Source organism: Vipera ursinii (genome assembly GCF_947247035.1).
Source record: "Vipera ursinii genome assembly, chromosome: 1".
Classification (NCBI taxonomy): Eukaryota; Metazoa; Chordata; class Lepidosauria; order Squamata; family Viperidae; genus Vipera; species Vipera ursinii.
Window position 1 is genome coordinate 255,657,986 of NC_139512.1, and position 21,842 is coordinate 255,679,827.

General features: G+C 40.1%; 1 protein-coding gene across 1 annotated transcript in view; it reads right to left on the reverse strand.

Annotated features, from left to right (window-relative positions):
* Positions 1–21,015, reverse strand: part of HDAC2 (histone deacetylase 2) — a 33,510-nt gene extending 12,495 nt beyond the window's left edge. The window contains exons 1-6 of the mRNA XM_083350773.1: positions 20,844–21,015; positions 11,575–11,687; positions 10,113–10,230; positions 9,133–9,207; positions 7,628–7,766; positions 1,254–1,395 (exon numbers count right to left, since the gene is read on the reverse strand). Of these exons, the coding sequence (XP_083206899.1) occupies positions 1,254–1,395; positions 7,628–7,766; positions 9,133–9,207; positions 10,113–10,230; positions 11,575–11,687; positions 20,844–20,895 (639 nt within the window). The 5' untranslated portion in view covers positions 20,896–21,015. The remainder of the gene's footprint in view (positions 1–1,253; positions 1,396–7,627; positions 7,767–9,132; positions 9,208–10,112; positions 10,231–11,574; positions 11,688–20,843) is intronic.
* Positions 21,016–21,842: the final 827 nt, after the last annotated feature.

The window sequence follows — 21,842 nt, forward strand, 5'->3', positions numbered from 1 at the left end:
CTTTCTGATCAAATGGGGATTGGAACTGAAGTCTCCTTAGTCTAAGTCAGGGGTCCCCAACCACCGGTCCGTGGACCGGTACTGAGCCATGGCATGCCAGCAACTGGTCCGCACAAACAAGCAAAACCCTATCCATGGAATGCAGGTAGCACACAAAATCACGCACTCTCCAGTCCACAGAAAAACCTTTCTCCACAGAACCAGTCCCTGGTGCCCAAAAGGCTGGAGACCTCTGGTCTAAGTCTAACTATTTAAAACACTATGTTGGCCCAACATTATTAGTATAGTATAGCATTATATAAGAACAAGACCACTGTAGTTTGTTCAACAAAACAGTGCTTAAAATATAATTTAATGCAATGTCTTATGTTTTTGTGATGTATTTCTACATTATTCTTTTAAAGTTTTTTTTTAAAAACAATGTACTTCTAAAGGAGGCATTCAGTTTTTCAGTGCATGATTCTAAATAAAAATAATACCCAAGCATTGGCCTAGACCCAAATCTGTCTAATGGCTTCTAGTGATACAGTAACATTCACTATGGATACATTCTTAAATAATTATGAATTAAATTGTGATTTGACTGAGTTATCAGAATAGACCTTTGTTTTTTTCTATATACTGCCTTGCCTATAAACTCAAATTTCTATAGTTCCTTTATAATGACTGTTGCACAATGTAGCATTATCTCCAATGTTACCCATTATACAACACAGTGAGTATATTGATTCATGTTTTATAGGAACAAAATATAGGCATATTATTTTAATGCCAAATATTATGTTTGCTATTATACTAATTCTTGTGAATGAAGCAATGACTGTTTCTATAGTTCAATTATAATTACTGAGAAATTTTAATGGCATCAGTGTCTATTAGTTTTGATTAGCCATTTTGAGGCTTTCTGGATATTTACCTTGCAAGTGAACACGGAGTCTAGATATTAGGTTGGAAGAACTTTGTAATCACTGCAAAAATTACTTTTATTTAAAATGTTAGTACCCTCCAATGCTACATCTAATGATGCAATTACTTTCAAAACATTACAGTATAGTACCTCTCTCAGAAATGTATAAAAATAAGCATCTGGACTTACACTAATGCAGACTGATATCATATTAATGTAAATCCTAATCAATTTTAAATGAACTTGATGGAAAACAGGGACAAAAAGTAAAATTAGTTTAACTTGAGAATGAGACTTAAGAATAGCATTTCCAAAATCTTATCTTAAAGCTTATAACTGAACTCACCCTTAAATCTCCTGTTCCAGGGAAATATTCACCATATTTATGGAATGATACCGTCATAACTCGATCTGTGGTATAAAAAGCTTCTTCAACACCATCACCATGATGGATATCAATATCAATATAAAGCACTCTTTGATGATATCTGGGCATAAAAGAAAAAAATAGTAAAGCAATAGAACAAAATCTCACTACTCGTCTTCAAAGGAAAATGTGGTTAGAAAAACAAAAAATATATCCTTTCACAAGATTCTATAGTGTGTGTTTGTGGGTGTGGGTGTAATTCAAAATGTAGCATTACATTCTAACATCAATTCATTATTTTTTTCTTATTCTTAAAGTGGACACTACTTTCTTGAATTCCGCATAGAGAAAAATGCTACATATGATAGAAAGATATATCCATGTTATTTCTCGATGTAGCTATAATAAATCTTACCAGAATTGTTGACCCTCCTTGTATCATTTTCCCAAGCCATACAACTTTAAAATATTCTGCAAATGTTTATTTTTAAAATTAATGAGTCTAAATTACGTAGTCCCATATTTTTTTGCAGACACACCACTCTTTTTCCTCCTAATCACACCACCAACATATTTGGTAGCAAAACACTGATTTTCAAAGGCATGAATTTTGCAGAAGGTTTAGATTTAGATTTAGATTTATTGAGATTTTTATACCGCCCTTCTCCCAGAGGGACTCAGGGCGGTTCACAGGGCATAAATATAAACAACAGTACAAACATTAAAAGATAATTAAATTAATGCCCAAGTTAAAACCAGAATAATAAAACAAACCAATAAAAAACCCAAGTACCCCCATCAGGCCAGACCCGCTAGTTCAAATAAATGGGTCTTCAACCCGCGACGGAAGGATCGGAGGTCTGATGCCATCCGGAGCTCAACCGGCAGTTGGTTCCATAACGCCGGAGCACCCACAGAGAAGGCCCTCCCCCTGGGGGCCACCAGTCGACATTCCTTGACAGGAGGCACCCTGAGGAGACCCTCTCTGTGGGCGCGCACAGGGCGGAGGGAAGTCGACGCCGGCAGCAGGTGGTCCTCGAGGTATCGCGGACCCATGCCATGTAGGGACTTAAAGATCATAACCAAAACCTTGAACCTTACCCGGAAGACAACTGGTAACCAATGCAGCTCACGGAGCAAAGGTGTAACATGGGAGTACCGGGAAACTCCCAAGACAACTCTCGCGGCCGCATTCTGTACCAGTTGGAGCCTCCGAGTAGTCTTCAAGGGAAGTCCCATGTAGAGAGCGTTACAGTAGTCTAGGCGAGAGGTCACGAGCGCATGAGTGACCGTACACAAGGCCTCCCGGTCCAGATAGGGCCGCAACTGGCGCACCAGGCGAACCTGGGCAAAAGCCCCCCTAGTCACGGCCACTATGTGATCCTCCAAAGTGAGTCGTGAATCTAGGAGGACTCCCAAGTTGCGAGCCCTATCCACAGGGGGTAAAAGCTCACCCCCCATAGAAAGAGGTGGAAAATCCCAGGTGTCTCGGGAAGCCGGAATGTACAGCCACTCAGTCTTGTCAGGGTTGAGTTGAAGTCTGTTCCTCCCCATCCAGACCCGAACCGCCTCCAGGCAATGGGACATCACAGAGAGGGCATCACTGGGGTGGTTTGGGGTCGAAATAAAAAGTTGGGTATCATCAGCATATTGATGATACCCAACTCCAAAACCACGAATGATCTCACCCAGCGGTTTCATATAGATGTTGAACAGGAGAGGCGAGAGGACCGACCCCTGAGGAACTCCACAAGCGAGAGTCCTAGGGGTCGACCTCTGCCCCCCTGCCAACACCGACTGCGAGCGTCCCAGGAGATAGGAGGAGAACCACTGAAAATCCGTGCCTCCCACTCCCAATCCCCTGAGACGCTGCAGCAGGATACCATGGTCGATGGTATCGAAAGCCGCCGAGAGGTCTAATAGGACTAGGACAGAGGAATACCTCCTATCCCGAGCCCTCCAGAGATCATTCACCAGAGCGACCAATGCCGTCTCCGTGCTGTGCCCGGGCCTGAAACCCGATTGGTAAGGGTCCAGATAATCCGCTTCATCCAGGACCAGAGGGAGCTGATGCGCCACCACACTCTCAGCAACCTTCGCAAGAAAGTGAAGGTTGGAGACTGGACGAAAGTTGTTCAATACAGCTGGGTCCAAGGCAGGCTTCTTGAGGGGAGGTCTCACCACCGCCTCCTTCAAGATGGTGGGGAAATAACCCTCACTCAAAGAAGCAGATATAACCGCCTGGAGCCAGCCTCGTGTCCTCTCCCTAGCTGCATAAACCAGCCAAGAAGGGCACGGGTCCAATAAACATGTGGTGGAACTCAGCTTCCCCATAATCCTGTCCACTTCATCAGGGGTCACAGAATCAAACTCCTCCCAGATAACATTGACAAGACCGCCCGTGTCCTGATCGTCAGACTCTGCCCAGCTGGAGTCCAAACCGGTCCGAATCCGAGCGATTTTATCCGACAGATGTTGACCAAACTCCTCGGCACGACCCTGCAAGGGATCCTCCCTCACCTCCTGATTAAGAAGGGAGCGAGTCACCCTAAACAAGGCGGCCGGGCGATTATCTGCGGACGCGATGAGGGTGGAGAAGTAATTACACCTCGCCTCCCTCATCGCAGCGAGATAAGACCTAATATAGGTTCTTAACCGCAATCGGTCGGGTTCAGATCGGCTGGACCTCCAGCAGCTCTCTAGGCCCCGTTTCCGACGCTTCATCTCCCGGAGCTCCGCGGAGAACCATGGAGCTCGCTGGGATCTGCGCCGGGTCAGGGGCCGCAAGGGTACAACCCGGTCGAGTGCCTCAGTGGCTGCCCTTTCCCAGGCTTCCACTAAGGCATCCGCCGAGCTGTGAGCAATGGAGGCAGGTGGAGACCCCAGCGCCGCTTGGAATCTCTCAGGATCCATTAGGCGTCTGGGGCGGTACCATCTAGTTGGCTCCGTACCTCCACGGCGAGGGGTGGCAAAATGGAAGACCAGCCGCAGGAGGTGATGATCGGTCCATGACAGGGGCATAATAAATGGAAAGCCCCCACCAAGATCATCCAACCACCGTCCAGATAAGAAAATCAGGTCAAGGGTGCGGCCTCCCTCATGAGTTGGCTCAGAAATTACCTGCGTCAGGTCCATGGCCGTCATGGAAGCCATGAACTCCCGAGCAAGCTCAGATGAACCTCCCAGGGAAGGTAGGTTGACGTCTCCCAAAACTATAAGTTTGGGGAACTCAACCACCAACCCTGAGAGGACATCGAGCAGCTCGGGCAGGGCTGCCGCTACGCGACTAGGCGAAATGTACACGAGCAGCAAGCCCAACTGCGCCCCAGAGCCAAATCTCATAAAGAGAGACTCACACCCGACTATCTGAGGAACGGTGGTCTCCCGCGGACATAAGGTCTCCCTAACGATCACCGCCACACCCCCACCCCTACCCTGAGCTCGAGGCTGGTGTAGCACCCGGAAGCCTGGTGGGCAAAGATCAACCAACGGGACCCCACCCTCTGGGCCCAACCAAGTCTCCGTGATGCAAGCCAGGTCCGCATGCTCACCCTCAACTAAATCCCTAATAAGGGGAGCTTTGTTGACCACGGACCTGGCATTCAGGTACACCAGCCGGAGCTCAGGAGGCTGCACATCCTCGCTCCCGGAACCTCGGGAAAGAAGCAGAGGGTCGGAGCGCCCCACCGCTTGCAAATAGCGGAGACGGCGCTCCCGGTAACGATATGGCCCCATCTATCCGCCTGCTGCCATTCCCCGTCGTGGGAATTGGTAATCCCACGACCCGCTCATGAGCCCCGGAGACAACGACCCCTTGTTCTCCCCCCGCGCGGTCAGACCCAAGTCTGGCCTGAACTATGGTTGATTGGCCACCCCCCAAAGCCAGACAACCCCTATCTCCCACCCCCCTCCCCAACCCCGTAAAATTTTTTGATAAAAACAAAATCAGGGGCCTCTTATTACATTTATGTTGACGGCCCCTACCCCTGCCCAGCCATCTCTCAGAGACCCAAAACTCGGGCCCTTCATCGAGGTTAGAATTTAAAGAGGCGGGTCGCACCCAGGTGAGGGGGGCACCCCTGAGGGCGAGCAAGTCCGTGCTAGTATATTGTCGCATGTTAGTCCAGCAAGTCCAGAATAGGTAGTCCTGGAGATGATCAAGTCCATAGGAGGGTCGAAGGCCGGAAAAGAAAATATCTGGATCCACACCCAGCTGCACTGCCACTTAGCTGGGTGCCCCAGTAAACAGGTCACCCCCGCCCTCTCACGGCAAGTTGCAACTCTGTACCTGGGGATGGTCAAAGATATACTCTGGGTAGGCATGCCCCATAGAGCTCCCACCTCTATGGGGCTGCAGATGTAAAAGTCAGCCACTCTCCCACCATGGCTGATACCCAGGACCGACCAAATCCAAAGGGGAGAGGGGGAGGCAGACAAAATTATATATTCAGGCAGAAGAGTAGACGGGCCAAAATGGGCGAAATGGTCTAAAAGCGTCACCGCCGTTAGAACGGTCCAAAGGTGGTATAAAGACCGCCTGTTGCTCCATTGAAGCGGTCCAAAGACGCCGTTGCCAACACAAGCGGTCCGAGGCAGCACAGGAAACATCATCGCCGCTAGGATAACTCTCAGTCGCCCTCTCCGCCGCCAAAACGGCCCGAGGACGATAGCGTCACTAAAAGCAGCCTGATGCAGTCTGGTTAAGACTGATAGTGAAAATAAGGTAATGTACATTAAGCCCATGTATACCCCATTTCTTGACCTTTTGCTTTTTTACTTCCATTTGTAATTTTTCCCCTCTCTTCTTTATCTTCAATCTACTTGCTGCAATTAGGTCTTCCATGAATCTCAATTTTCCTAGTCATACTTTTTGTTTAAATGTATGTATGTATATTTAGCCCTGTTGCTATGATGCTTCCTATACATACATACATACATACATACATACATACATACATACATACACTGCTCAAAAAAATAAAGGGAACAGAAAATAAGACATCCTACTATTAAATACAGTACATTGTGTTAAGTGTTCCCTTTAATATATATATATATATATATATATATATATATATATATATATATATATATATATATAAAATTTATTTTATTTATTAAACTTATATACTGCCCTTCTCCCGTAGGACCCAAGGCGGTTCACAAGGCAATTAAAACATTACAATACAAAAATTAATAACAATTAAAATAATTAAATTTTCCTTAATTAAAATCTAAAACCCCTATAACTCTGATTAAAAACCCAATTAGAATAAGTTAAAAAATTTAAAAAAAATCCTGAGTCCTGGCCGGAAAGCTCAAAGAGCCAGGTCTTCAGGTCCCGACGGAACGAACGAAAATCAGGGGCAGTCCTAAGCTCTACGGGTAACTGGTTCCAGAGGGCAGGTGCGCCCACAGAGAAGGCCCTCCCCCTGGGTGTTGCCCGCCGGCAATCCTTTGCCGGCGGCACCCTGAGAAGGCCCTCCCTGTGGGAGCACACAGGACGAAGGGAACTTGATGCCGGCAGCAGGTGTTCCCTCAGATATCCCGGACCCAAGCCATTTAGGGCTTTATAGTGTTCTTTGACTTTAAAATTTAGCCCTGTTGCTATGATGTTTCCCAAAAAAGTACTGTTTAAATATACACCTACACATCTGTGCTTATGATCATATGAGAGTTTGGTAAGAATTTAAGTACAGGCTTATAGTTTAATAGCTAACATGTACCTTCCACTTCTTATGATAATATTCATAATTTTAGATTTAAGAAGCTGGACTTTCTCTACTTATATTTACTAACCCCAAACAAGAACAATAGCTATTTTGAATTAAGTAATAGTTTAATCTTACAATAACATAACTTTGCATTTTTATATGAGTAAAATACTTAGCCAATTTTTGTGATATGAATTCATCAAGAAATTATTGAAAATGATAACATCAAGTGCACAGATACACTGACTTTGCAGACAATCAAGAAATATCTGAAACAAATTTAGCTATTAAAATAAAATTATAATAGAACTATTATAAGAAATTAGATTAACCCATAATAGACATTCATGACAACAAAGGCATTAATAAGAATCATCTATTGTGAAATACTACAGCTATCACATGTTTGGAGATAAATGCTTCTTATAACTCTTCTTTCTGTTTCACTAATTATAAGATTACAGTCAGGATAGTTTTGGAGCAAAGCATAGTATTTTTAAATTAATTTAGAGAACTCAAACTACCAAAAACCCCTTTCCTAACTCTGCTATTTCTTTGCTCAACATGCTTACTTTTAATGCAATGCTCATATTTTCAACTTATTTATTGGGTATGTATATAACTGTACCAGGAACTTACTTCAATAACTCAAGAATGGCAAGCACAATATCATTGACATAACAGAAACCAGATGCTTCTGATTTCTTAGCATGATGAAGTCCTCCTGCCCAATTAACAGCCATATCTGTTTGCTGTCTATTCAATTTTACTGCTCCAGCTAAAAAAAATATATATGAGAAAATGTGGTTAAAAATATTTTGCAGAAATTAAAAAGACAATACATAGTACCTAGCAAGAAAAATAAGAGTTTCACTTAACACATTTCTGTTCTGGTTTGAATTTCAACAAGTTTTTTTAAGCATTTCTGCTGCTGTGTTGCAAACCACATACAGATTGGGGTTCAACAACCACAACTGAGGCCAGTAACTCCATTGTTAAGCAATGAGGTCAGAAATGAGACATCACTTGACTGCCCCAGTTAGAAATGATAGTTCAGTGAATCCTAAGCAGGCTATTAGGCAAGGATCCAACTTGAGCCAAACCATTCCCAATTTGGCTTCATTCAGCCCTGAGCCTTGTTTCTTCCAACCCTCTTCAACTCCCCACCACCTGTCAATCTCTCCTACCCCACTATCTCTGCCCTTTTGGCTGTCCTGCAGTGTTACTGTTCAGAAACATGATACTAGAACAGCCTCAGCCTGATGCTATTGCCTCTGAGCCTCTATTTCTACTAAAGAGTGCTACCTCAAGCCCCATTGCCATTGCATGAAGTCCCATTGATACAATGAGGACAGTTGCCCCAGCACATAGCCAGCCACCCTATGAAATCCCTTTGCCGCACAGGAAGAACATGCCAGTCACACTAATAGGGAGAAAGGTTAGCTGAGAGCGCTAGTCATAAATGTGGACATGCCTGAATTTTTATCAAGTGACCAAGACTGCACCTCAATGGTTGTATGTTTGAGGAGTGGATTTAAGTTCAGTTTTTCAGCACCATTGTAAGTTCAAAGAGTTACTGAAAAAAATGGATATAAGCAAGGACTCCTGTAATACACTTAGTATGTCACTTTGTGCTTTTTATTTATTCTATTGTCTTATTTTCCATTTCTATTAATTTTCTCTCACCCAGCAATAAAAGCACCATTCCATTACCTATACTTTTGTCAAAAGTTTAGTGTGAAAATACCTTACTGCGAATAGAAGTGAACACATGGACTAAAAGTGATACTCAAGTTTAATTTAATGGATCTCAAAGTTTTGCAACATTGTGCCACTATAAAATGTTGGCCAAATTGCCAAACTTCAGCAATGTAATTCCCCACAGAAGGCAAAAGAAATAAGGTACTTTAGTAGCTTAGCACTACAAAAAATCGCAAACTAAACAAGCAACCAAGTAAAACTAAAGGGGGTGATTTTTTCCCCTGTCTATAAAGATATCAATAAAATACATAAATAATGAAGATTTAAAAATCTACCAAATGTAGAACATGAAAGTATATCTAAAGTAACAGTTAGTACTGCTTAATTGACAAAAATGTGAAAAATCATTAAGTAAGAAAAAGAACTAAGGAGAATAAACTTACCTACAGAGCCTCCTGTTGACAGTTGACAGAACTCAAACAGTCCATCAAACACAGGGCAATCTTCCCCAACATTAACTAATAAAGGAAACTCTCATTAATCATCTAAAGTTCTGTTTCAAGGTACATGTACATATTTTTAGGTTTGTTATGCTAACAATTCTTGACATTAAGAAACAAAAACAATACTAATATTCCATATTACTGGTATCCATTTACTTTAGAAGTTAATTTTGTTTCACAATTTTACTCCACTACCATATATGCTGCACCTGTTGGTTATCTTGCTCTAACAAACTTAATAAAATATTCACAGTCGGAAATTAAAGAACTGCAGCTTTCCTCCCCTAATGCATATAATAATCCTAAACTGCAGAGGTGAAATCTTAATTTTAAGTGAGTTTAGTTTCACGCATTTGAAACTTTGTCATTAAAAAAGATTCAAAAACAATGCTGCCAAATCCCATACTGTTACCCTTTATTTATTATATCCTTTCCTGTTTATACTGGTGTTAGGAGTTAGGGAAATAACTATATGATTAAAAGAAATAGTTGTTTTCTGCCTCTGCTATGTTAACTGTGATTAGAAGCAATATGGTTATTCCAACAGAAGTTTACTACTACTTCAAAGCTCATTTTAACCAGAGAAAAAGCTGTGAATCCCAACAGAAAGGAACAAATGAATAACTTTCAGTCCTTAAACTATAGTATGGGAATTGAGGAGCATTTTGTTTGAATAAAGTTTTGATTATCCTCCATATAACAGGCAATTAAAGAAATAAACTATTGAAAATGCTAATGATCACACCAAAATTCAATAAGTAATAAAATAATATTTTGTAAATTTCTTCCTTAAATAAAGTAAGATTCAATAAGGTAATATTGAAGAAAAAATAACTGCTTTAGAAGTGATCCTTAGATCTTGCATGCAAGCCATAACGTTTCTTATGGTATTTTTTGTATAAAATCAATGGGAGACTTACATCTCTGCATTTGTTTGCTGTATTCAGACATATTGTCAGGTCTTATTGAACGAAGAAATTTGATGTATTCATCGCTGTGGTATTTAGTCATTTCTTCTGCCGTAGCTTTGTGGGGGCGCTAATAAGCAACAAGATTGACATGGCTGTACTACAGGAAAACAACTAGCAGTATTTTAAGTAAAGACATATTTCATCAGAGACACTAAAAATGTAGATTAATAATTTCATTTTTGAGCTTGCCACATAGGTACAATAGTTGCTGTATATCATATACAGGTAGTCCTCGCCTTACAACCACAACTGAGCCCAAAATTTCTGCTGTTAAGAGGGACAATTGTTAAGTGAGTTTTGCCCCATATTATGATCTTTCTTGCCTCAGTTGTTAAGTGAATCACTGCAGTTGAACAGTTAGTAATCTGGTTGTTAAATGAAACTGCCTTCCCCATTGCCTTTGCTTGTCAGAGGGTTGCAAAAGGTGATCACATGACCGTAGGATATTGCGAGTGTCATAACTATGAATCAGTTGCCGAGCATCTAATTTCTGATCACATGATCATGGGGTTGCTGGAATGGCTGTAACTGTGAAAAACGGTCAAAAGTCACTTTTTTCAGTGCTGTTGTAACTTTGGACGTTCATTAAACAAACTGCTATAAGTCGAGGACTACCTGTATTTTATAATACAGTAGGAAATAAGTACAGATTAAATACAAAATATTTTTGATCATAAAAGAAAACATACATTGCATCAAGTATATATCAAATAATTAAAATCAAGTTTTAGAGAACAAGGCCAGGAAGTCCATGGAAAAAAATCATTTTACTTTCTCCAGCAGAAAGAAAATCATTCCATGAAGTGTATAACCAACAATGATCTCTGCCTTGCATGGGATGCCTTTACCTTTTCAAGGTGATACCGGGAGTTCTTTTTCCAACCCCATTTTGACTCATTCAGCGTGGTACTCCTTCATCTCTCCTGCCCCCATCGAGAAAAGTATAAAATGTCCAAGTACAGCTGCTCCTGAGGGCCTTTTAAATGAATCTCTACACGAACGAAGGCATGTCCATCCCAGGATAATGTTGTAGGATCCAATCTGAGTCGGTCACCTGGACCAGACGTTTAGTCTTCCAAGCTTTTGGACTCATGCTGGAGCCCATCCCTCAGTGAACGTTTCTCTCTCTCCCTCTCCAGAATGTGTGCTGCTACATAGCACAACTTCTACAAGCACAGTTCCAACAATCTTGGGTTGCCTCTTTTCTTTCCCTGTCAGAGAGGGTGCAGGGTACCTGAGATGGGACTTTACCTATAATGCTCACCTGAAGCATTGTGGCAGGACAGATCCACAATAAAGTATAAAGTTGCCTGGAGATTAAAATTTCCAGATGTACATCCTATTACTTGTAGGGCTACATTCTTTTCACTGATCACTGACTTTTAAGGGATAGTAATAAATGCATACTTACATAGATTTCCATTTTTCTGTACAAGCCATAATTTAACAATAAATTGTGTGTCATACGGATTCTGTGAGGCTTCATTGGGTGTCCCTGGCCATAATAATAGTTTCCAATATCACCTAGAACAAAAAAACCCAGTCCTATTTATTACTTTTTTCTAGCTTGTAAGTTTGATGATACATTCACCAGTCATCTCTTGAATATCATTTTGTTAGAGAACATTCTTTAAAATAAAATAAACCAAAAACCCACTGGGGTTTGGAACCCTTCAGAATTTATGCAGGATTGCAAACATTGTAACTTTTTTTTTGCATATTCTGGATACTGGGAGAAACGGTGATAGCTACCACGGATGGCTTAACAGTGCTTGAAACAGAATTATGGCAAAAGGCATGTTAGTACTTGCTGCTGTCACCATCTTAATGCAGACTAAAGCTACAAAACGTACAGAACATGTCCTTGACATTCTCAAAGAATCATACTTTCTTCCACATTCTGAAAATGCCCATGGAGTACTCTCTCACTAGTGCAAAGCTGATAAATGGGCTGTGTGAATGTGCAAAATATTATTTGAACCTCAGGCAAAATACTAATCCTAGTGATATTACTCTCATCTCATATTGAAAACAGATATATTTAACAAAAGCTGTAAACTGCATTTAGTTTCTTCAGTTAAGCAGTAAGCACATTAAATGAAAATAAAAATTGATGAAATTTATTATCCTTTTAATTCTCAACTCCTAATCAATGTAGGTAGTCCTAGATTTATAACTGGTTGTTTACCTAATGTTTACAGTCACAATGGCTTTGGAACAGGTGCTTTATGGCCTGCAAAGCACTTTCAGGTGTCGTAAAACATTGAGCTGCTCCCCAGTCAAATGACACAATTTGGGGCATTGGCAACCTGTTCACATGTACAACTGGTTGCCAAGTGTCCTGTGATCATGGGAATATCTACAATCTTCTCTGCTGGTTTCTCCAGAAAAGCAAACTTTTCACCTGGGAAGCCAGCAGGGAAGGTTGCAAGCAAAAGGGATACTAGATTTGAAGTGTGTTTCTCTAACACACTGAGGGATTTCCCCTCTCTTCTGGAGGGGAAGCAACCAGCCCATAAATATTTTTATAAATCTGTCAAAGAAAGGATAGAGACCTGAATATTTATGCTGCATGTGGGGGAGAAACATATCTTCTCTAGCCTCCAAGCAATCCTCCATATATGAACACAATTGGGACTGGAATTTCAGTCACTATGCAGTGGTATTGGTAAGTAAGTCATCATGTGACAGGAGCCATTTACATTTTTACCATGGTCATTAAGCAAATCAGGCTTCTCCTTTGATATTGCTTGTCAGAAGATGGCTGGGAAGATCACAAATGGTTGCATGCATCAAGACTGCAATGGCCTGACTAAGGGAGTACAACAGTCATAACTTTGAGGACAGATCGCAAGTCATTTTTTTTCAGTGCCATCATAAAACTCCACACTGTCATTAAACGAATGGTCATAAATCAAGAACTAGCTATATTGTATTTGCAAATTTTTGCTCAGTGATCTGGATGGAATTCTTAGTTTTAAATGCTTATCAGGCATTTATTTGAATTGAAGCTAATATATTTACCCATTCATTCTAACTTCTTTAAACAAAATAGTGATTTTAAAAATAAAGACAACAATAAAACTAAAAAGATTAATATTATGAAGGGAACAAGGCAGGGATCTCCATTATTGTTTGTATTGACACTAGAGATACAAAATAGAAATATAAGACAGAATAAGGATATAAAAGGTATGAGAGGGAAGAATATAAGCTACAAGTTTTTGCAGATGAACTAGTGTTTACCTTGGAGGAGCCACTAGAGACAGGGCCTGTATTAATAGAACAAATAGAAAAATATGGTGAGGTAGCAGGTTTGAAGATTAATAAAGATAAAACAAAAATGTTAGTGAAAAATATGACTGAAAAACAAAACAAAAGAATTGATGGGAAAGTTAGATATACAGATTGTAAAGAAGGTAAAATATCTGGGGATTCACCTGACAGCAAGATGTATAACAATTAAAGAAGATAACTATTGCAAATTGAAAAGACAAATCGAAGTACATTTAGATAAATGGAAAAAGGTACAATTATCATTAATGGGTAGGATTGCAATAATCAAAATGAATATACTGCCATGATTGTTGTTTTTGTGTTCAAAATACCAATAAGATTGGAAAAGAAATATTTTGAGGGGCTAAATAAAATAATTTTGAAATATATTTGGCTGAGGAAAAAAGCAAGGATTAATTTAAAAATGTTACAGGACGCAAGACTCAAAGGTGGATTTGGTTTACTTAATTGGGAATTATTATTATCAGGCTGCAGCATTATCATGGATGAGAGAATGGATCTTACTGAGCAATTCTAGATTATTGACATTGGAGGAACATGTCTTACAGTTGGGATGGCATGCTTTCACATGGTATGGGAAAAATAGAATACATAGCTATTTCCAGAGACATCATATTAGGAATTCTTTATTGATGGTTTGGGAGAAAATAAAGAGAAAGCATTACTTGAAGATTCCAGATTGGCTCTCAACTATGGAAGTGTTAATACACCCCAACATGTTTAACATGCAAAACATTATAAGATGTAATGATCTACTAACAGACACGGGGGAGCTGAAAACCAAACAACAATTAGAGGAATAAGGAATAAAGATGGATTGGTACATGAGAACACAAATACAATCTAGATATGAAAAAGATGCTAAAATAGATGGTTTTAATTTGGGGAGAACAGAGTTAGATGAAATACTTACGGGAACTGAAGAAAAATGGATTAAAAAATGTATAGCTACTTACTATATAGGGAATTAGAAGAGGAGCAAGTTAAGGAGTCAATGATAAAATGGACAAGAAACTTTGGATATACAATTGAATTAGATAGATGGCAGCAATTATGGGAAAGAAACTATAAACTGACAATGGCGACAGCGTATAAAGAAAATATGTACAAGATGTTCTACAGATGGCATATGTCTCCAGAAAGACTAGCTAAAATGTTTAAGGACAGATCTATGAAATGTTGGAAATGTCATCAAATACCAGGCTCTTTCTATCATATGTGGTGGACGTGTGCAGAAGCTAAAACCTATTGGAATATAATTAGAACATGGATAGAAAAGATGATAAAACAACATATAGAACTAAGACCAGAAATATTCCTGTTGGGTATTTTACCAGAGAAATAGAGTAAAGAGAACACATATTTGATTATTCATATAACCACTGCAGCTAGGATTGTGTTTGCACAAAACTGGAACACACTGAAAGCTCCTCCAGAAGAAGAGGTGATCGGGAAAATAATGGAATGTGCGGAAATGAACAGATTAACAATGATAATTAAAGATAAGACAGAGTCAAAGTATTATGAAATCTGGGGAAAATGTTGAGTGGGTGAAAAAGAGAATATGCCTAAAGGATGGCTAATACTAATTTAGATGGAATAGTGGGTAAGGAGGGAGATCCAGGCGACACTGTATTGCATAACCGGAGGCAGTATAAAAATTTATAGAAGTATATACCAAGAAGGCCAGATTTATAGAAATATTGACATAATAGAAAATTAATGTTATAATACCTAATATAGATATTGAAAATCTAAGGAGAGGAGCTGCTTGGACATCACCCCTGAATTGCATTAGAAGAGAAATGGGAGGGAAGAAAGGAGAGGAGAGAGGGAAGAGAGTAGAGGAGGGGGAAGGAAGTAGAAAGGTTAGAGGAAAATAGGAGAAGTGGGGAGAAACGGGAGGGGAGTGGTGAGGGAAAGAGGAAAGGAGAGGAAGAAGAGGGAAGTAGGAAAGAAAGGAGAAAGGGAAAAAGAAAGTAGAAAAGAGGAAAGATAGAGAAGGAGGGTGGATACAGCGAAAGGGGAAATGGTCGAGCAGCACCCAAACTTACGAGTATGTATTTATGTATTGCGGTATATGTGTTGACTTGTTTGTGGAGGAAATGGGGAAAAAAATGAATTAATGAAAACCCCAATAAAACTGTTTGATTATTTTTAAGAAAGTATTGAAGGCAATTTTAACAATCTGCCATCAAATGAGCATGGATTCTTAGCAACACTTTCTCCAGGACAGTGTCTTTCAATCCCAGCCTTTAGGTTTTCCAGTGGTGCGACCGCTACTGTTTCCAATCAGCTCCTACTACCTTGCTGCTGATTAACCTTTTCTTTCCTTCCGCCTTTCCCAGCATTATGGACTTTCCATGAGAGATGAAGACAGTGAGTTCAGAATAAGATAATTTGTGGTCATTTGTATCTCAAGTAAGAACTCTAGATGGATTTGTTCTATGACAATTTGTTTGTTTTCTTGACAATACTGGGAGTTGGACAAAGCGGCCTCCAAGGTTCCTTTCAACTCTGTTATTTTGTTACGCCAAAATTCAAAAGTGTCAACAATACTCTTTCTATTCTGCTTCTTCAAACTCCCAAGTTTTGCTTCTGTATGGTGTCACAGAGAAAACAATTATCTGTACAATTCTGATCTTTGTAAGTACAGACATGTCATAACCTCTGATTATCTTTTCCAAGGTTTTTATTTTTCCTATAGCAAGTTCAAGTACCTACAGGTAGTCCTCGACTTATGGCCGCAATTGAGCCCAACATTTATGTTGCTAAATGAAACATTTGTTAAGTGAATTTTGCTCCATTTTACGATTTTCCTTGCCAAAATACTTAAGTGAATCGCTGCAGTTGTTAAGTTAGGAACACAGTTGTTAAATGAATCTGGCTTCCCCATTGACTTTGTTTCTCAGAAGGTCGCAAAAGGTGATCACGTGACCCCAGGACACTGCAACCATCATAAATGTGAGTCAGTTGCCATGCATCTGAATTTTGATCACATGACCATGGGGATCCTACAAAGATTGTAACTGAAAAATGGTCATAAGTCACCTTTTTCAGGGCTGTTGTAACTTTGAATGGTCACTAAATGAACTGTTGTAAGTCGAGGACTACCTGCATTTCTTTACTGTTGGAATCTTTACTATTGATCTTTAAAAAAATGTTTTTAAATTGCTTTTAAAACAATAACAGAAAAAGCATATAGTAATTGGTTGAATCTCTTTTTGATAAATAAATAAACAAATATTGGTATGTAGACTGATCCCTTCTAATCTCCAGAGTTGTTAGTATTGTTTAGTTAGAATATTTACTGGTCTTGTTGTGTAGGTTGCCATATTTTTGTAGATATCAATGAGGTTCAAGACTTCAAAGCGATCCCATATCTTCTTGAACATGGTGAGTATATGTTCAACATTATACTACACTGCTCATTAGATCGAGTTTCTTAGCTAAAATACTAACAAACCATCTGTGGTTCCAAAACTGCACAATGCTGCCTCAACAAATTTATAGGGGCACCATAGGTCGGATATTTTACTACTTAATTAATGAAACTTCCTTGAGGCACCACATTACACAGTTTGGGAATCACTGTGTTCCTTGGTGCATCACAAAAATATTACTAAAATGTTAAGGGTACTGTGAATTGAGAAAGTATGCTGCATTAATATAAGCTCCTCCCCCCCAATAAGATCTAAACAGGAAAGACATTTTATTTTTCTACATTAATAACTGCATTATTGACACATTATCCTCAAAATTTAAAAAAATGGTCCCTGTCAATTTGCAGTTCTGGGAAAAGTATTCACTCATAAAACATACAAGGCATTTCTGCCCCAAGTTTTAATTTCTTTCCATTGTGATTTGAGCACAAGATGACTAAAATAGTTTACACAATATCAGCTTACAATAACTTATTCAAACAGATCAGCCACAACCTGTAGGATTTCATTTTGGAAATATTATCTCTACTTTTGGGGGGGGGGTCTATCCAGTTTAATGAAAAGAACGACTAGGGGTGACATGATAGTAGTGTTCCAGTATCTCAGGGGTTGCCACAAAGAAGAGGGAATCAAGCTATTCTCCAAAGTGCCTGAGGGCAGCACAAGAAGCAATGGATGGAAACTAATCAAGGAGAGAAGCAACCTAGAACTAAGAAGAAATTTCCTGACAGTTAGAACTATTAATCAGTGGAACAACCTGCCTCCGGAAGTTGTGAATGCTCCAACACTGGAAGTTTTTAAGAAGTGACTGAACAGCCATTTGTCTGAAATGGTACAGGGTTTCCTACCTGAGCAGGGGGTTGGACTAGATGACCTCCAAGGTCCCTTCCAACTCTGTTATTCTATTTTAAAGAACAGAACAGGGCTGATTCATACCTTTAATCATGGCATGAACATGGTTCACTGAATATTTTTAAATGATATGTTCTCATGACATTGCATATATCTCATCTCTAACCCAATCATTTTTAGCTGTCAGTTTTAAAGTAGAGGATGTTTCTTTTTCTGATGCAATTTTCACTGTGGACATAACTTTTCATACTTCACTAACAATGTGACTGCTGATGCAGTCAAGACTTATGATCTGCTCAATTCCTATTAGCCCTTTTAGGCTGCTGCAAGCATGCTTCCTACCAATTGGCTACATAACTATTTTGGCTTTGGCTACATGATAGGCTGTACAGAGGCAACTGCCTCTAGTACATCAGGCTGGCGATTTCTGAAGATATTTTAAAGTTTTATATAGGCTCCTTTATGAACCAGTACACTAACCTGCATTTCTGAAAGAATATTAGACATTTGCTCTTATTCACTTTTGAGTGACAGAAAAATGCATTATTCAGAATGAGCAAGTAGCAATAAACATCACAATGATACAAGAAACAAGAGTAATAGTGAGTATGAAAGAAACAGTGAATCTTGCAACCTGTTGTCTATGTTAACATAGGTTTAATATTCTTTCAGAAGAACCATGTTCACAAATAGCCAGACTAACCAGTCACAATGACAAAGAGCCAATAACTCAGGCAATATGAAAAATAGCTAAATCTTACATCCCAGTACATACCTATGCTCACTCAAGCCTGCCCCGCCACCCATTATGGAGAGTATTTTTTCGGTTAGCAGCCAAAACTAAGAGGAAAAACAAACTTTAAGATAATCTACATTTGATTTTCTTGAAGGCATAAGGACAGCAACACTTGTCAGTTTGATTCCTGAGGCAGAATAGGAGTCAATAGTCAGACAACAGAGTTTATGGCAAAATACTTTTCAGGAGATTCAAGGACAGGAGGATAACATTTCAGCATGATCATTAGGAACAGCCTATCTTTAATTTGTGCCCTCCTCTCATTGTTCAAAAAGCAGCTACATGTGTCTCATATCACTGTATTCATATTGTGAGAATCATTCTACTTTGAGAATATTTGTTTTCAATTAAGATTTTAACAATTCTTCTAAACCAGGGGTGTCAAACTGCTGGCCCGCGGCATCATCCGGAAGCCACGCCCATCCCATTGCCGGCAATGGCAAAACTGTCCGAATACGTTGCGCGACGTCACGAGTTTAACATGTCTGTTCTAAACAGACAATTTCTCAGTGATTTCCTCATAAAAATATACTCCTTTTGCTCATTCTTGGAATCTTTGCAAGCAGATAGTTTTACTACTCTTTTAGTTTGTGAGCTTTAATCAATTCATTTGAGAAAAAAAAACAGTATTGGAAAAATTCAAACGGAAATATTTGATCTTCTACTGATTAGCTCAAGGGTCTTCAAACTTGGCCCTTTTAGGACTTGTGGACTTCAACTCCCAGAATTTTTCAGTCAGCCATGCTGGCTGAGGAATTCTGGGAGTTGAAGTCCACAAGTTGTAAAAGGGCCAAGTTTGAAGACCTCTGGATTAGCTCAAAAGTCCCATTATATATTCTAATATATAATTATAATAATTAATAATTAATAATTCTAATTCTTTATTGCTCTGTACACCGCCCTGAGTCCTCCGGGAGAAGGGCGGTATATAAAAACAAATAAATAAATAAATAAATAATTCACCAAAAGCATGTTTTTGATTTTTTTTTGTAGCACATAAAAGTATCTGAAGTACACCATTAATTTTTGTGTTTCACAATGTTTTATCTTGGACTGGTCTTGCTCTGATGCTTTCTCATGTACTTTTTTGATGGGGCACACAATCTTACATTTCCCCTTTTAACGGGAATTAAAATCTTTACCTTCCTTTTCAAAACAAAACAAAACGTGAAAACTTTTAGAATTTCTATCCATCCTTCATCGCCCAGCATTAAAAATGGTTAATGACCAGGAAAATATCCTGTAATTAAAACAAAAAAAAAACTTGGCTCTTCGATCTGTTTGGTCCAGACTGTGGGGTTGTTAATTTAACTGGGTTTTAGATTTACTCTTGGGGCTTGAATTTAATTTGTTTTATTTGTTTTTAATTTTTTGTATTCATGGTTTTAACTGCCCTGTAAACTGCCCTGAGTCCTACGGGAATAGGGCGGTATACAAATCCAAATAAATGATAGATGATAGATAGATAGATAGAAAGATAGATAGATAGATAGATAGATAGATAGATAGATAAAACGATTCTCCCTGACAGTGATGTCTATTTTGCATTCTATTGGGAGGGGAGTGCACGAATCAGAAAAAAAAAACCTGACAGTTTGAGTATGGAGCTCTGAGTTTATTTCTACAGATCCTTACAGCCTTGCTTCTCCGTCCCATACGCCACGGAGAGCAACTCCCATTGCAATGAACGCCTGAGTTAGAGTTACACGTGAGTCTCAACGACAAAACGGGAAGGGGAAAAGGGAAACCCACCAGCTTTCCGCACGGACTTTTACAAAATAGCTATAAGTTGAGGTGCAGATCTGAAGAAAGAAGGAAAGACAGAAAAAAAAGGAGGGGGCAGAAGTCACAAACGAGACGAGCAGCTGTCTATGGAGATTCTTCAGTCAATTCAGGTCGCGGTTGTCCCAAAGGTGCTTTTTCAAGAGGCAACCAAGTCCAGTCGCCTCTGAGGGAAAAAGAAAAAAAAAAAAAGCACCTTTGCGAGACCAGCCGCCGCGCGCCCCATCCAAACGCACGCGCTACAGACACAATAGGTAGAAGCAACAGTACCAGACAAATTAGGGGGAGGGGCTGCCTGCGGCGCGTGCGCCGGAAAAAAAAAAAAGAAGAAGGCGCGCGAGGACAGAGGGTATGGGAGGGGCGACGTGAGGAGCGCAACCAACGAACACCCTTCAACGACAAAATTGGTGTGGGGGAGGGGGTTGAAGTGGACAGACAGAAGGACAGCAGCTCTTTGGGCACATTACACCCCTTCCTTTGCAGCCTCGCCCCGCTCAGCCCTTCTCTCACCGTCATAGTAGTAACAGACTTTCTTCTTGCCGCCTCCCTGACTATACGCCATGAAGCCGTCTGAAGGAGGCTCCGGAGGGGGGGTTTAGATTCGATTCAACAGGACCAAAGCCGAACTACCTGGGAAGGCAGCGACAGCACCACAACACGGATGCCGGAGCCGGGGACAGCGTAAGAGAGCTGGGGCCCCGCCTCCTCCAGACGTGACCGCTGTCAGCTGAAGGTACCATTGAAGAATGTGGGGGGGGGGGAAAAAGTTTCGGCCTCGTTTCACATAGTAGTTTATATATAAATATTAAAAAAATATTGTTTGACTACGGAGTGCACAGTATAAAGGGTCACGTTAATTTAATGGCATTACAGAGAATGAGATGGGAAGACTGGCACCATATAGAAAAAAAATGTAGGCTACTCGTCCCCCTTTTCAACCTAGATATATTGGTAGGATCTGCGTAAAGAAGCAGGCCGCTCTCCTCGCTCTGCTCATTTTAAAACAGAACGCTTGCAAGGCGCATGTGCAAAAGCTCTTTGGGGCGGTAACGATACTTTGGGCCCTATGCTGTAGTAAATAAAAAGTTAATCTTTCCCCTGCACGTCAGATAGGAAAGAGGAAGATTCTGTTATGAGCTAAAAGGGAGCTCTGATGAAAAAAAAATGAAGAGTTTCGACTTATGCTTTCTTTTGAAATCCATTTGTTGACTTCATATTTGCATTCTCTAAAAGCTTCAGTCTATAAGTATTTTTGAAACTGCTCATTGAGAGCTAGTCCTGTGAGAATAAGGCCCAGTAAGATCTGGTCTGTGTAAGTCCAAAAGAACAGAAAACATTTGAATAAAATAAGCTTTCCTGCTTTGCCCTATAAATAAGAATTTCCCCTCATCTGAAAAACAAGTGGCGGCTGAAAGTTACAGGTGGGGAAGGCTGCTTGTTCTGTTATTTGGCATCTGATAGTTGGCTTATGAAAGAAAAAGTGGAGCCAAGGGAAGGGACTCATTTCTC